The sequence below is a fragment of the Myxine glutinosa genome, chromosome 6 (genome assembly GCF_964187855.1).
Source record: "Myxine glutinosa chromosome 6, kmMyxGlut1.1, whole genome shotgun sequence".
Taxonomy (NCBI): Eukaryota; Metazoa; Chordata; class Myxini; order Myxiniformes; family Myxinidae; genus Myxine; species Myxine glutinosa.
This window is the reverse complement of record NC_136266.1, coordinates 30,303,930-30,319,532: the sequence shown is the minus strand read 5'-3', so window position 1 is coordinate 30,319,532 and position 15,603 is coordinate 30,303,930. Positions and strand designations below refer to the sequence as shown.

Genomic DNA, 15,603 nt, shown 5'->3' with positions numbered 1-15,603 from the left:
AGACTGTGGTCATGGCTGGAAAAACACTATGCTTCAGCAGTTTCGTTTATTGTTCAACGCAAACAAGGCCAGTCTACTATTGCATTGAGCAGCACCATAACATTGGGTGATGCCATCCAGGCTGCCAGTTGTCTGAAGCAGGGGCTCAATTCATCTCAATCACTGGACCCTACAGGTGGTCTGTCAGATGTACCCAATGAGCATGTCACTTCCGACCAAGCTATCCTGTACAATTCTGCATCCATTTTGAGTTCCGAGATAGCCAAAATTGAACCGACACGTTACTAACCAAACACCAAGCTCGGTCAGCTTACAGAAGTCAGCTGCCTTTGTACCCCAGACACTACAACAGTTCATACTTTGGTTGATCAGTGCAGATGCATTTGATTCAATGAGCAGTGAGTGTACGACTTCAGATGCTAACCGTAGACAGTGTCTGTCTACTGCAGAGTGCATCGTGTTCAACTGTTCTGAAGCCATTATGCCTCTGCATATGGCCATTGTTGCACAGCTGCACGATGGGTTTGGGTCCTGCAATTTTATTGGCACGTTACACCTTCATGGCTTTTGCATGAGCTATGATGATTTGAGATGACTCATGACGAGTGCAGCACAAGCAGAAATAGAACCACTCCAAGAAGGTGTCTATATTCCAAATGACATTTTGTCAGTTGCTGATGGTGGACAACTCGTCCACGAAGGGGATGACTAAATAGATATCTGTGCTGAAACTCGAGATGGAAAGGTCAGGTCAGGTATGGGAGCATGTCGCCGCATCAGTACTCGAGGGGCGCGTCGCCGCATCCACTTTCTGACGGTACTCGAGGGCCTCTGTCTGGCTATCCTCCAGGCTGATGCCTGGCCCATCCCTATCTCCTTGAGATACCGATCAACCTGCTGTAACTGCGAGGCATGCGGTTGGCCCGTTGGCCTCCTCCACTCACAAGGCTCCCTTGCTGAGAGTATCTGGTGAGCTGGATCAGCATCTGGAAAACTAGCCACATGACCATACAGCCGCAGCTGATGCTCCCGGACCATACAGGTAACAAATCTCATCTGAGTCTCAGCAACCGCTCGTTGGACACAAAGTCCAACCAGCGATAGCCAAGGATTCTCCAAAGAGACTTTGTTCTGAAGGAGTTAAGTCTAATTCTGTGGCCCTTGGTGAGGGTCCAAGTCTCGCATCCATAGAGCAAGACTGGAAACACCAAGGACTTAAAGACTCTGACTTTCGTCCTCCTGCATAGATACCGACAGCGCCACACCCCATGATCCAGTGAATCCATGACTCCCCAGGCCTGACGCAGACGTCTATCAACCTCTGGCTCACAACATGCGGAGACGTAAATATCACTGTCAAGGTAAGTGAATCTCTTCGTGACCTCAACATCTTCACCACAAATAGGCACAAACAAGACAGCAGCATCCAAGATGTCATTGAAAGCTTGGATCCTGGTTTTGACCCTGGAAATCTGTAATCCCAGAGGCTCTGCCTCCTCATTCAGTGCCTGGAGGGCCCCCCGGAAGAATATCCAGCGTCTCCGCAAAGATGTCTGCATCACCTGCGAAATCAAGGTCAGAGATATTGACACTCTCAAACAATGCATCGCATCCTGACCTATCTGACATCCTCCCCAGAATCCAGTCCATACAAGTGCTGAAGAGTGTGGGAGCCAGTACACACCCCTGCTGAACTCCAGTAACAACTGGAAATTCTCTCAGTACCATGGAGCCACCACACCTCACAGCACTCTCAGTACCAGAGTATAGTTGAGAGATCAGATTGATCAGCGTTGGTGGCACTCTAAGAAGACCAAGAATCCTCCAGAGGGCATCCCGATTCAACGAATCGAACGCTTTGCGGAGATCAACATAGGCTGCAAGCAGCCCCTGATGAAACTCTCGCTTGCGTTCGGTGAGGACCTGAGGCGCAAGGATACGGTCAATCGTTGACCTCTGGTGTAAAGCCCGACTGCTCTGGTCACTGGTGCTCGGGCAGATGGTGGCGAACCCTCTCAAGAATTATCCAAGCAAAGACCTTGCCCGGCACCGAGAGTAGGGTCACCCCTTGGTAGTTGCTGCAGTCCTGGTGATCACCCTTCCCTTTCCAGAGTGGGACAACAAGGCCCCTCTTCCAATCAGATGGGATAATACCTGTATTCCAAACAGAGCACAGAACTGCATGCAACGACTCTAGTACGGCATTTCCACCAGCCTTGAGAAGCTCAGCATGGATGCCACAAATCCCAGGAGCTTTGCCCCCTTTCAACCGGTTCACTGCCGCCTGCCTATTTCCACAAGTGAAGGCGGTTCACAGTTAATTTGGGATAGCAACACCCCTGTCATCCAATTCAACAGCCGGTGGGCCAGCCTGGTACAGCCGCTCAAAGTAACCGGCCCAGCGGGCCTTCACGTCAGATTCCTCTTTCGAGGCCACCACCCTCTGCTCTAACCGCAGTACACCTAGGGACAGGCTTAGAGGAATGCAATGCATGGATTCCTCTGTAAGCAGGACGAGAATCACATGTCCACAAGTGATGCTCTTCCCTATCACAGATTCCTTGCACATAGGCATCCTTGTCTGCCCACAGCGAACTTATAGTTTTACACCTCAGCTCCCGGAACAGTTCAGCTCTGCCATCAAACCTGGACCTGCGACTCTGGTCGATGGTATTGAGCGTCCCCTGAGAGACAAAGTTATTGTTCGCCTGACTGTGGGTTCCAAGACAGCCACCGGGAGCATCAACGATGGTGGTCTTGAAGGCACTCCACAACTCCTCAGGATCCCCAGAAGCATCTAGACCCCCCCCAAAACCCCACTCAACCTGCTCGCAAACGCCTCAGCTACCCCTCCTCCTTGAGCTTGCCCACATCCAGCCTAGGCTGGGATGATAGCATTCTCTTGAATTTGGGCTGCAACTTCAGAGTTGCTACAACAAGCCTGTGGTCAGTGTTGAGAAACTGAGCACTCCGGTAGACCCTGCAGTTCTGGAGCATCCGCCATCGACCATCAATGAGCACATGGTCAGTCTCCTTCGCCACACCACCGGCATTGGAATACCAAGTCCAGCGATGAGGCTGTGGGTGCTGAAACCATGAGCCCACCACCCTAAGTCCATGACTTCTTGCAAAGCCAAGGAACTTAGTGCTGTTCTCGTTCATAGTCCCAGATCCATGGGGACCAACACATGCCTCATAACCATCCCTATCAGTGCCAGTCGATGCATTGAAATCCCCCAAAACCTGAAGAGTATCTCTCCTGGGGCACTGATCAACCACAGACTCGAGCGTGGTGTGGAATGCCTCCTTCACAGTGAGATCACTTTCCTCAGTCGGAGCATATACAGAGACCAGGGAAATGACACCCAAGGAGTGAGGAATCCTCCGTCTCATACGCTCGTTGACCAGTGTTGCCTTGATTATCATGGGAGTCAGCTTATTGGACACAGCTATAGCAACTCCTTGGGCATGGTAACCGTCAAAGCGACAAGACCAGTAGTAGGTGTAGCCACCCACCATGATCTCACCACTATCCGGCCTCCGCACCTCAGAGAGTGCTGCAACACTGATGTTCAAACGCTGGAGCTCAGATGATAGCAGAGACAGGTGATCATCCTCTCTTAGAGTGAGAATGTTACAGGCACCCACCCGAAGGGACCGCTTCAGGTTAACCCTCAGACCATCGTCTGGTGGACGACACCTCAGCACTACCCCTACACGCACCTCCACAACCCAACCCAGGAAAATTACCCCGTGCTTTTCCTCCTATTATCAAAGAGTGGGGGTCCCGAAGGCTTTGCCCCAGTCCCGTCATCCGGTGCAAGGCAGTTGCACAGGAGGTACTCCCACAGAGTGGGTTTTTTTTCGTTGTGTTCTTTGTGCGTGTTGCGGCATGACATGTTTTTATAGTGGCCGAAGTGCAAATCCTGCCACCAACCTCCTGGAAAGAGGTAACCCGACTGCAGGAGAACGTCCGCAGACACAGTTGGGCACCAGATATGGATGGCAGTTGGCTCACAGGGACCTCCTCCACCCTTTGACAGGTCTTGTTTTAGCCCTGCTAGGTGTCCATATCCAAACACCCTCTCGGGGTGACTAGACCAGGCTGATCAAAAAAAACAAACTTTTTCCTACCCCCAGAAAAATGTGTGACTACTCTTGGTCTGGCTCCTACCCATTGACCTGCCTGGATAGTTAAGACCTACCAGGAGCAAAGCTCCTGCCAGTATAGCCCAAGTGGTCACAGAATACGGTCACGAGATGGAAAGAATACGTTTCATTCGATGGCTCTGGTAAAATTGCAGGAACAGTCCACAGATAGTGCAACAACAAGAAAGATGTCCTATGTCCCTTTTCCATGCTGATGGTACAATGAGGAAAATAAACAAAGCTGAACTGGGGCATCGAGAAGGCGTCTGAACAACCCAAAAATATCAAAGCAGCCGCTGTGTACATTATGGACGCCAAAGCTGTCATTCAAACGATGGCAGGTGACAAATTCCATTCATTTGATGCTCAAGCAACAACATATCTCAGACAACTCAACAGGATTTTTGAAAGCTGACATGTTGGCGAAGTCTTTGATAGATATGACCAGGATAACATGGTCAAAGCTGCGGAACGGGAATGTTGGGCTGGATCTAAATCTGCTTGCAAACGGTAGCAGGTGATTGGCGGATGCCCAGTACTTCCATGGAAAAAGTTTCTCAATCGATCTTCCAACAAGCGTTACTTGTGAATTTCCTCAATAATAATTGGTCAGTCGTGCTTTAGACACCAAGATCATGTTTTCTATGATGCCTTATTGGGGAAAATGCCAGGGGCATAGAAAAGGCCCCTTTATATGGTGTGTGCCATGTGGCAAACTATACAAAAGAAGGGGCATTCAAAAAAATCCCATGTGCATGCTGGAATACCCTTGTGTTCTCAGGAGGAACCAAGTAATGCTCTAGAAAAATTCATATAAAGGGGCGCCCTACATCTGACAAATAAAATACATTTACTTATTCATGCAGGTGTATGAATCAAATTGGCGCCCCTTTATATGAACTTTTATTTTCGAGTGAGCTTGTTTGACCCTCACTCCACAAAAACTGCACCACTTGACAGCTCCACATCATACCTCACTTTGATGGGAGACACTAAGCTGTCAAATGGTAGATTATGTGGGTGTTTGTAGGGGGCCATTTAAACTCTTGAAATAATACACTTTTTGGGGAATTGCCGCTCGCCAACAACCATTCCACCAAGTTTCGTCCAAATCCATCCATAACTTTTTGAGATGTCCTGCTCACAGACAGACAGACAGACAGACAGGGGTGAAACATAACCTGCATCCACCTTTGGTGGTGGAGCTGATAACCGTAACCAAACACAATGTGTTGTGGAAGCGCACAAAGGTTGAATTACCCAGCTAAAGCTTTCACCTCCAACCACAATATAACAGGATAGCTTGTGCTCGTGTGTAAAATACATTCCACGTAATTCGCTTTGCGCTTCGAATAGTAAAGAGATGCAAGGAAAAGGGTTAACTCGGACAACATTAACAACTCTTAGCACCAAATGGAGCGCATTTTCACCTTTCAAACAAACTGAATATTCTTCTTTTTTAAACTTTGGTTTGGCATTTTAATTTTTCAGTTTTAGGCGCTATGTTCATGATTCAAACCTTGAAATTTTATTTTACAACGTGACCATTGTGTGAAATTCAGAGGGATATCGGTAAGATGGGGGTGGTTGGAGAGTGGACAGAGTTGGCTGAGGACAGGGGAGTAGAGGAGTGTTATGGGCAGGGTAGGAGCTTCTGCCACCGGACATCACCCCTTATAACGTGAAAAGGAGGAGAACACCAACCGTGAGGAAACTGGTGTTATTTGTCCTGAGTGGTGCACTTTTATGTAATCTGCGTGCTAACATTGCAGTCAATTCCCCAAGGGTGATGAACTATTGTGCTTTGTCCTGGGCTGGTTAGGTCTGACCACGACAACGCAAGGCTTAACAACGCAAGCACCATCCGATCCTGCCATCCCTGTTGGCTCCGAAACAGTGACTCTAACACTGACGGAGGAGCTTTCAGGTAGCCTCGATCCAGTGACTCAGAATCTAACACAGGTGAGGTAAATATATGTATAACTTTTTCTTGCTTTACTTTTGCATGACATTGTTGGCTGCATGGAAAATTGAAAGATGACACTGGCATTGTGGTTGCTGCTATTGAATTCTTTACAAAACAATTTTGGCATTAACACTTTTTTTCAGTGTTCCTCATTCACACAATTTGTATGCAGCCTGTGTCTGCTGTGTTTTGCATCATTGCTTGGGAACATCGCTGTGTTGCTGATGCAGTGCCCCCTGTAATTATGGAAGGAATTTGGCCAAGGTGCTGGCGATAGCTCACCTACTCTTTGTGAAAGACACCATGGCGTCTTTAATGTCGATTAACTAATGCTAACAAATGGGATGCTTCGTTTAAAGTCTTTTGAGGGACGACACACATACACATACACACACTGATACCCGCCTCCTTCCCCCCCCCACCCCCCACCCCCCTCCGTCTAAGACACCAAAATGACAGTGCAACGCCCGTTCGAGATTAGAACCTAGGCTAGGCAGCTCAAGAGTCGAGTGTGCATACCTCTACACCATCCTGCTAACCTTACAGTACTGCAAGGTGTATGGAGGAGCTTGTAATTATATCACATACAGGGCAAAGACACTAATTTGGGAAGGAAAGTGGTTCATGCTTGGTGGTTCCTGAGTTTGAGCATAGTATTGGGTTTCCTGTTGCTTTATCACCTCTGCCACCGAAGCTGGACAGGGGTTATGTATTCACCCCTGTTTGCTTGTCTGTGAGCATGATATATCAAAACGTTTTGGACAGATTCGGACAAAATGAAGTGGGCAGATTAGCTGTTTGATAAGGAAGAATTTATTCAATTTTGGTGAAGATTCAAATCCTGATCTGAACCTGAGAATATTTTAAGTGATTCCTCACCATTGGGTGGTAAGGCTAAAACCGATATACCAAACCAAAACCAAAACCACCGTTTAGAGGCCATTTTTCCCCGCAAAGCGGGGGTTGGCCTTTTCGGGGACCGTGGTAGTTGTTGTTTTTTTGGTCCCCTTTTTGAAGCAATGTTTTACGGCCGGATGCCCTTCCTGACGCCAACCCTTTTTGCCGCCTTCAACGACAAACAATATGCTATAACGCAAATAATATGCTATAACAATAACAACGGCTAAAACCGATATGGAACACAATATTTCAAAAAGCTTTGGATAGATTTGAACGAAACTTGGTGGACAGGTTGAGTGAGTGACAAGGACGAATTGATTCAATTTTTATGAAAATTCGAATCCGGATCCCATTACGAGAATTTTCATATATCCCGATACATAGACGTGTTATAATCACCTTTTACAATCTCTTGTGAAGTATTTTAGGAAATCCTCCATTAGTTGAAACTATAATGGCACTCGGTAGAGCTCATACCTCCAAGGCTGAACAGTTTATGCTTTGTATCCCATTGATAGGCCGGATCTGCATCCGGACCTGAACCAAAGTCAAATCGGCTTGTACTTGTCATCTACGAAACTCATCCACCTGGTTTTGTCATAATCTGTCCGTAACTTTTTGAGATAGCACAGGCAGACAGACAAACAGACAGGGGTGAACACATAACCTCCGTCCACCCTCGGTGGTCACGCTTTTTTGCATGACCTTTGGTTGCATGCAAATCATTAAACCAGATTCATCCTTTGCTTTTATCTGGGTCAGATCCACTCAGTGATCATACCATTATTTATTGGTTCTTAACTCTGCTAGCGGCTAGGGTGCCGGCTTAGGATCCAAGGATCCTGGGTTCGAATCCCGGTCGATTGCTGAATTAACGCCAGGGGGGTTGACTCAGCCTGTCATCCTTCCGAGGTCGGCTAATTGAGTACCAGTTCACTGGTAATTCCCTGTTTGTCGTTAAAGGCGGCAAAAAGGGTTGGCGTCAGGAAGGGCATCCAGCCGTAAAACATTGCTTCAAAAAGGGGACCGAAAACAACAACAACCACGGTTCCCGAAAAAGGCCAACCCCCGCTTTGCTTGGAAAAATGGCCTCTAAAGGTGGTTAACTCTAACCATATTGGCATGTGAAAGTTTGTCTCAGATTCTATTTGAATGCATGTGATTGAGCTTTCTTTGTGGTCATGCATTCACTTGTGATTACTCTTGTGACTCATCATTTATGAGGAAAACTATCAGTGCATATGTCCCACAACTTCCTGAAAGGCTTCTTTGCATCTGCTAGGGGCAGCAATTTGGGTCGATGCTAGCTGGACAAGGCCAGGACAACAACCAGCATATCATGTTTGTTGACCATCAACCTGGCATTACAACACCAGATTACCAGGTATGTATTGAGGTGTATTGGGAACAGTCACATACTTAGCTTGATTAGGAAATTATATTACATTTGTTGATGTACCACCTTGACAAAAATGATAACCATTTAACTCCTGTTTTGGGGGGTTTTATTTCATCATTTTAATCCAGCAATTTTTCCCATTTTGGTTTTAATTCCAGTCTCAATTGGCTTTGTGTGCTACCTTAATCCTCCCTCCTCTTGGCTCCTCCTTCATCCTGCTACCTGTCTTCTTACCCCTCATCCTGTCCCCTCTCAGCTTCCCCTCGTCCCAACCCCAACCCCGTCCTGCCCCTCCCATCTTCTCCCCCTGTCCCGCCCATCCCATCTCTCCCATCCCCCTCCCATGTACTCTCCCCTGTCCAGCTCCCTTCCCTCTCCCCCCCCTCCCCCACCCTGTCTCCTCCAGTTTGATGGAGCTAATCTCTGTTCTGGTGGTGGTGTCACACTGTACATCAAGAACTCTATTTTTCACTCTCATTGTACTACTCTTAACTTCCCAACCCCCAGGAGGGAGCCTCCTCTCCCATCTACTTTCTTAATTATTCTCTTTAGGAAGTTCAGTCATTCAAACTCCTGGGTCTCAAAATCTTTCTTGGGGAAACCACATTTCAAAGTTGGCCTACAATGCCAGTTGCCGACAGGGCATCCTTCGTCGTACAAAGTCCTTCCTTGTTGCATCTGAATTTCTATACACCTTCCAGGCCTTCATCCGCAGCTTGATGAAGTACTGTTCTTACCTCTGGGCTGGCTCCCCTCCTGTCTCGCATCTTGCTGAGCTTGACGCCGTGGAAACAAAGGCCTTTTAAGATCATTGGAATATTTGCACTGAAGCTGATTCTATGGGCTTTTCACTTCCCATCGCAGACAGGTCAGTTGTCTCTCCGTCTTCTACTGCCTCCTTTTTGGTATTGCATCCTTTGCTCTTTCCGTGCTTTGTCCCCCTCCCCCTCCCCCAAGTTTCTGTAGGGCTCGCACGGTCCACCATCAACCCCCTTCTGTGTAAACTACCTAAATCTAGGATCATTGCCCCAACTCCACTCATTCGTTCCTCTTTTTTTCCCTGCCAGTGGAACCATCTTCCACGTTCTCTTCAATCTCATTGTTCTCTCCAGGTCTTCAAGACAGATGTTCACCACCATCTCAGATCGCCCCCTCCCAACTCCCCCTACCCCCATCCAAAAACATGATCTTTTCTACCCTCGTTAACACCCCCAACCGTCAACACTTCTTCCACCTTTCCAGTTTTTCCTTCCTGGGATTTTCCTTTTGTGTTCACGTTGTCCACCCCATGCATAATTCTACCCTCTCCCTCCCCCTCCCCATTCCTCCCCACACCCATGTCTCTCCCTTCAACATTGCTGTTGGTGTCTCCTTTCCCCCTCTGCTGTTCCTATTGTCCTGTTACATCCTGATCCGTTCAGTGTACTTGCTCTTCCACGAGCCTTGAATCTTTGTATACAAAAAACAATAACCTATATATTTTGTCGCCTTCTTTTCCTGTCCTCTAATTTCTCTCATTAAACCATGTACTTGTACATGTACATGTACAAACCATGTATAAACCAAGGTACAAACCATGTACATGTAAACCATGTACTTGTACATTAAACCATGTACTTAAACCATGTAACTTGTCCTGCTGTCGCTTTATCATACTCCTCACTCTGCTATAGCTTCAAGGTCCTCCATCTTATTATTTAAACTCATGTTCTTGATTACAAGGACCTTCGACAAAGTAGGAGGCCATTGGACTGATCAAGCCTGCGCGATGGTCGCCGACCTGTGCTTGTTAGTCCGTGCTCTATCTTCCATATACTAAGCACCCAGCAAGAAAGCAGCACGTACCATTTCTTTTTTTTTCTTTTTTTAAAAGTCTTTGGTATGACTTGGCCGGTGTTGAAACCACCGACCTCCCAGAATCTGACCAAACGCTCTAACCATTACACGACTGAATAAACCACCGTTTAGAGGCCATTTTTCCCCGCAAGGCGGGGGTTGGCCTTTTTCGGGCACCGTGGTTGTTGTTGTTTTTTTGGTCCCCTTTTTGAAGCAATGTTTTACGGCCGGATGCCCTTCCTGCCACCAACCCTTTTTGTCGCCTTTTACGACAAGCAGGGAATTACCAGTGAACTGGTACTCAATTAGCCGACCTCGGAAGGATGACAGGCTGAGTCAACCCCCCTGGCGTTAATTCAGCGATCGACCGGGATTCGAACCCAGGATCCTAGGATCCTAAGCTGGCACCCTAGCCGCTAGCCCAACATGACTGAATCTGCTATAATAATATGTTTCCTTACAAGGAACTTCAATGGAGGAGGAAGCTATTCATCCCATAAAAGTTACCAACATTTGATTGTTTGGCAATGCTCTTTTAACCTTATTTTATGCTTATGCTTATGTTTTATGCTTAGCATAAAGTAAGGAAGCAGCACGTATCATTTTATGCCTCTTTAGCCAAAGGCGGAGGAGGCATTATCATTATGTTTTTGGATTGTCTGTGCATGCCCGCGTTGATTTCCGTTTTTGTTAGCAGATTTCCGTTACCGCGATAATATGCGAACCACAGAAGAAATTTCAACCAACCTTGGCACAAGTATGGACTGAGATGCAAAGATGGGCTGATTCAATTTTGGGTTTAACAGGTCAAAGGTCATGCTCTCTTTGTGAATCATTTTGCAGATCATAACGAGTTTTGAAGCATTGGATGTAGTCTCTCTTCTACTCTCTTCTACTTTTAAAATAATATCAGTTTCATTTCCTCCATTTTAACCTCTCCACTCTCTTCCCTTCTAAAAAGGCCGAGTTCCTCCCTCTATTCCATCGCAGACCTTGCTGGCCCCTTTCTGTCAATCCCACGGCCATCATTCTGGAAACACTCTCTTTGCCCCTGAAATGATTCCTGTTGCTTCCTCAACGCAGAACCTTACTGATTTTGCCATTATAACTATAAATTGACTATGGATTGACATATATTGTTCTCCACATAAATTCTCTTCCCTTTCATATTCCTTGAAGAATACCAGAAAACATCCTTTCCCACCCCCACCACTCTCTGCCGTCAGTCCACCCTCAGCACTGCCTTTCCTCCCTCGCCTCAACCTCAGCACCGCTTGGTCTTGCCTCACTCTACCTTCACCAATGAATGCAACTCTTGCCTGCATATTTTTGTGCTTTCAAACCACACCTCTGCATATATTTTTGTCCCGAATTGCTACATCGGAAAATGGTTGGAAGTTTTTGTTTTTCTTGAGCTTCGGTTGCCGTTTTGGAAGTCCCTCATGCTATAAATGATGTCCTGCCTTCCATCTTGCACAAGATATCCACAACTGCCTCCTTTTTTGCCAAATTGTAAAAGCAAAAAAAAAAAAAGATTACCCCTTACCCATCACCATTCCTGCAGGCTGCAGGCAACTGCTCAACAGGGCATTATTAACAACAGGGGGGTTTTTTTTTTGGTTTTTTTTGGTATACAAGATCGAGGCTTGTGTAAGAGCTAACATTAATCACAAAAAGACAAGCTAACACATAAAACATAAGATAAAGGGAGCGGTAGACAAGGTGGGGAGAGAGAAGGAAGCACACAAGTACAACAGTAGAGAATGGATCTGGGGTGAATTTACGGGGGTAGAAAAGATCAAGGTTTTGGATGGGTGAAGACAAGCGATGGTGGTGAACAGCTGTTTTAAAGAAAGGTACACTTTTAAAGAAATGGTTATGGTACACTTGCTTGAGAAATGGCTCAACTTAACAGTAAGTACAGCACTAAACTAGAACGGCACTCAGTAGAGAGCATACCTCCCCCTGGTAGGCCATAACACCCAATGGTGAAGAATCAACAAAAAAAAAATTGATCCCAAGTTTTGTCATAGCTCATCCACAACCTTTGAAAATATCATGTTATATTTCTCGCTTTTCGCCCGATCTCTCAATGGTGAAGAATCACTTTAAAATTAAATAATTCTCGTATCCAAATCCATATTCAGATCTTCACCAAAATCGAATCGATTCGTCCTTGTCACACACCCAACCTGTCCACTCACAGACAAACAAACAGACATACAGGGGTGAAAACATAACCTCCGTCCACCTTGGTTGGCACAGGTAACAAAATGAATGAATATGATGAAGTTAATGAGAATAGCTTCATTTGATGCTCAGTCTCTTGGAAGGAAAAAGAAAAGAAAAAAACACCAATAGAGACCAGCAGTTATGTGAATAGTCGAGGGTTGAAGCCATGCATGTGTGCATTTTGATCAGCATGACAAAATCGAAGAACCACCTTGCAAACTATAATGCATTCATACATATATACATTCATGCACATTCATGCACATTCAGGCATGTGTAAGATGGAATACCAATCATTCAATCTAAATTAATGATAGGTGCTGCCAAAGCAGTGTTTGGCATGGAATACAATGAGTGGTTGCCTGCCCATCGCTTCATTCCCGATTCTCTATTCTCTTTTCGGAAGGCAAAGTAATTTAGGCACAAAGTGTTGGGAAGGTGACTTTTAAAAGGGAAGCCATTACAGATAACTGATTATTACGAGGAAATTCAGTGAAGTTGCATTTGCTGCTTAATGGGGCATTTTTTCATACAAGGATGTGAAGTGGATTTTTTTTTTGCAATGATAAGATCTCATAATTCTGTACTTTGAAATTTGTCTTGTTTTTCACTTAAAATAAGTAAAAAATTGTTTTTTTTAAGAATCAGTGTCACACCAAGGTTTAGTGATAACATGAAAACGCAATTTTATTTTTTCAAATAAATCACGATTTTGTGGGGCTTTAGACCCGCCTGAATTATTTTATCCTTACGCTCAGCAATCTCCGATAATGATGGGCTTGTGAAGTCTTTTTACCTCCGCCACTGAAGGTGGATGGAGGTTATGTGTTTCACCCCTGTCTGTCTGTTTGTCTGTGAACAAGAAGTCTTAAAAAGTTGTGGACGGATTCAGACGAAATTTGGCAGAGAGGTAGTTAGTGTATGTGACAAGGGTGAAATGATTAGATTTTGGTGAAGATCCAGATTCGGATCCGGCTACTCGAATTTTTAAGTGTTTCTTCACCATTGGGAGATAGGGTCAAAAACGATACATAGCAGGATATCTCAAAAAGTTATGGACGGATTTGGACGAAACGTGGTGGAGAGGTTGCGCATGTGACAAGGAAGGATGGATTCAATTATCGTGAAGATTTGAATACGGATCTAGATCCGACAATTTTTAAAAGCGATTCTTCACCATTGGGAGATGGGGCCAAAAACGGCATATAGCAGGATATCTCAAGAAGAAGTTATGGACGGATTTGGACGAAACCTGGTGGACAAGTTGGGTGTATTACAAGACCGAATTGATTAGATTTTGTTGAAGATCCGGATCTCTATTCGGATACTATAACTTTTCAGTCATTCTTCACCATTGGGAGATAGGGCCAAAAACGATACATAGCAGGGTATCTCAAAAAGTTATGAGACGGATTATGACTGAAACTTGGTGGATGAGCTGGAGGTGACAAGAACAAGCCGATTAGGTTTTGGTTAAGGTACGCATGCCTGTTCAGCCTGGCGAAGGTTTGCGCTCTATCAAGTGCTGTTCTCGTTGTAATCTCCTCTCGTAGGTTTCAGAAGGTGGGAGGGAGTCCTCCCAGTGCCCAAAGTATTCACTTTTTATTTTTTAGGATCAAGTTTCAACAAGTTGATATTTTGCTAGTCTCATATTTTTCAGTTCCTTGTGCTTGGTTATTTTTATGGCGTAGCCCGTAGCGAAATGCCATCTAGAACAGCGTTTGTCTGCAACAGCAGTTTAGAGAGAGAGAGAGAGAGAGAGAGAGAGAGAGAGAGAGAGAGAGAGAGAGAGAGAGAGAGAGAGAAAGAGAAAGAGAAAGAGAAAGAGAAAGAGAAAGAGAAAGAGAAAGAAAGAAAGAGAAAGAAAGAAAGAGAGAGAGAGAGAGAGAGAGAGAGAGAGAGAGAGAGAGAGACGTACCTTCCAGTTTAAGGATGGATTTGGTTGGCGACGTCAACTTCAGCTCGACTGATTTCTCCAACATCTTTTCCACTTGGAAGCGAAATTGCGCACTCTGACCCAGCTACACTCAGTGAAACCCTTAAGATTTCCCGATTGCGTGTCAGCTACATGAAAGATGTCAACTTGCATATACAAACATAATTCACCGATGATGGAAAATTTCAATCATTGTGTGTCTAGGGAAACCACCATGTTTTAATGACGTGATTCAAAGTCAAGTTCTGATTGGTCAGTAGTGCCTATGCGTCAGTGTAAAAATTGGGTGGTTTTCAGGCCTCATCACAACCCAGGTGCTACCTGCACGAGAGCGAAAAAGGTCAACATTCCTTCCAAACTATTAAATATTTGCCACATTATCATGCTTGTGGATTGGTTTTAGTTATGGCTTCTTGATCAAATAATGAAATCAAAATGTACGGCCACGATTGGTGCCACGAACTTGACGCTTTCAGACCGACGTCTCACAGACTAGTACTGATGATGCCAATATCAACTGAGCCTGGTTGCAGTATTTTCCTGTCAATGAGCAATTAAAAAAAAAAAAAAGTTAATTTTTTCAAACTTGTTTATTTTACATTAAATTTTAAATATTTAATCGTCCACTCTTCTTTATTATTTTAAAATCCTTTTCTTCATTCCCCAATGACAGCAGTTTTTAGAAATTATAAATCCATTAGATTCAAGGAAATTGACCAGCCTCGTGATTCTGAACTCGTATGTTGTACTTTTCATTATCATGTCCTTCATTTAGTTGTGCATAATATTTAAATGCTGTTAGGTACAGAATGTAGCCTCTGGCTATCCATTCCCAGGATTGCAGGGTTATTGGGGTGATGGGGGATGAAGAAGAGGAGAGAGACAGTCAAGGATCGTCAAGTGGTATTGAAGCACTGTCATGCTCGGAGCCTGGGGAAATTTCCATTAGAGACAGTGTCCATATGTGCCGTCTCTGTGGAAAGGGCTTCAAGAGAGCAGCACATCTCACGGTAGGTCGCATGCCGTGTGTTGTCTTGTAATGTTGGCGGATTGTCTCAAAGTCAAAGGGGAAAGGTGAGGGGGCATTGTTTGTGCCCTGCACTGTTTACTTGCAAATCATGAAAGTGTTTGTGTGTGCATGTATATGCAATCGTATTCAGTTTAGGTTTTGCAGTGGCCAGTCAC

The 15,603-nt window shown here is 45.3% G+C and overlaps 1 protein-coding gene across 4 annotated transcripts in view; it reads left to right on the top strand.

The window, feature by feature from the left end:
• ZNF236 (zinc finger protein 236) overlaps positions 1 to 15,603 on the top strand; it is a 190,086-nt gene that overhangs the window by 163,264 nt on the left and 11,219 nt on the right. For 3 of the 4 annotated variants that reach the window (XM_068119805.2, XM_068119804.2, XM_068119803.2), the window contains exons 28-30: positions 5,972 to 6,111; positions 8,298 to 8,399; positions 15,255 to 15,428. In XM_068119805.2, coding sequence (XP_067975906.2) covers positions 5,972 to 6,111; positions 8,298 to 8,399; positions 15,255 to 15,428 — 416 coding nt within the window. Of the gene's footprint in view, positions 1 to 5,971; positions 6,117 to 8,297; positions 8,400 to 15,254; positions 15,429 to 15,603 lie in introns of all 4 variants that reach the window. The other variant, XR_010984920.2, reaches the window with a different exon arrangement.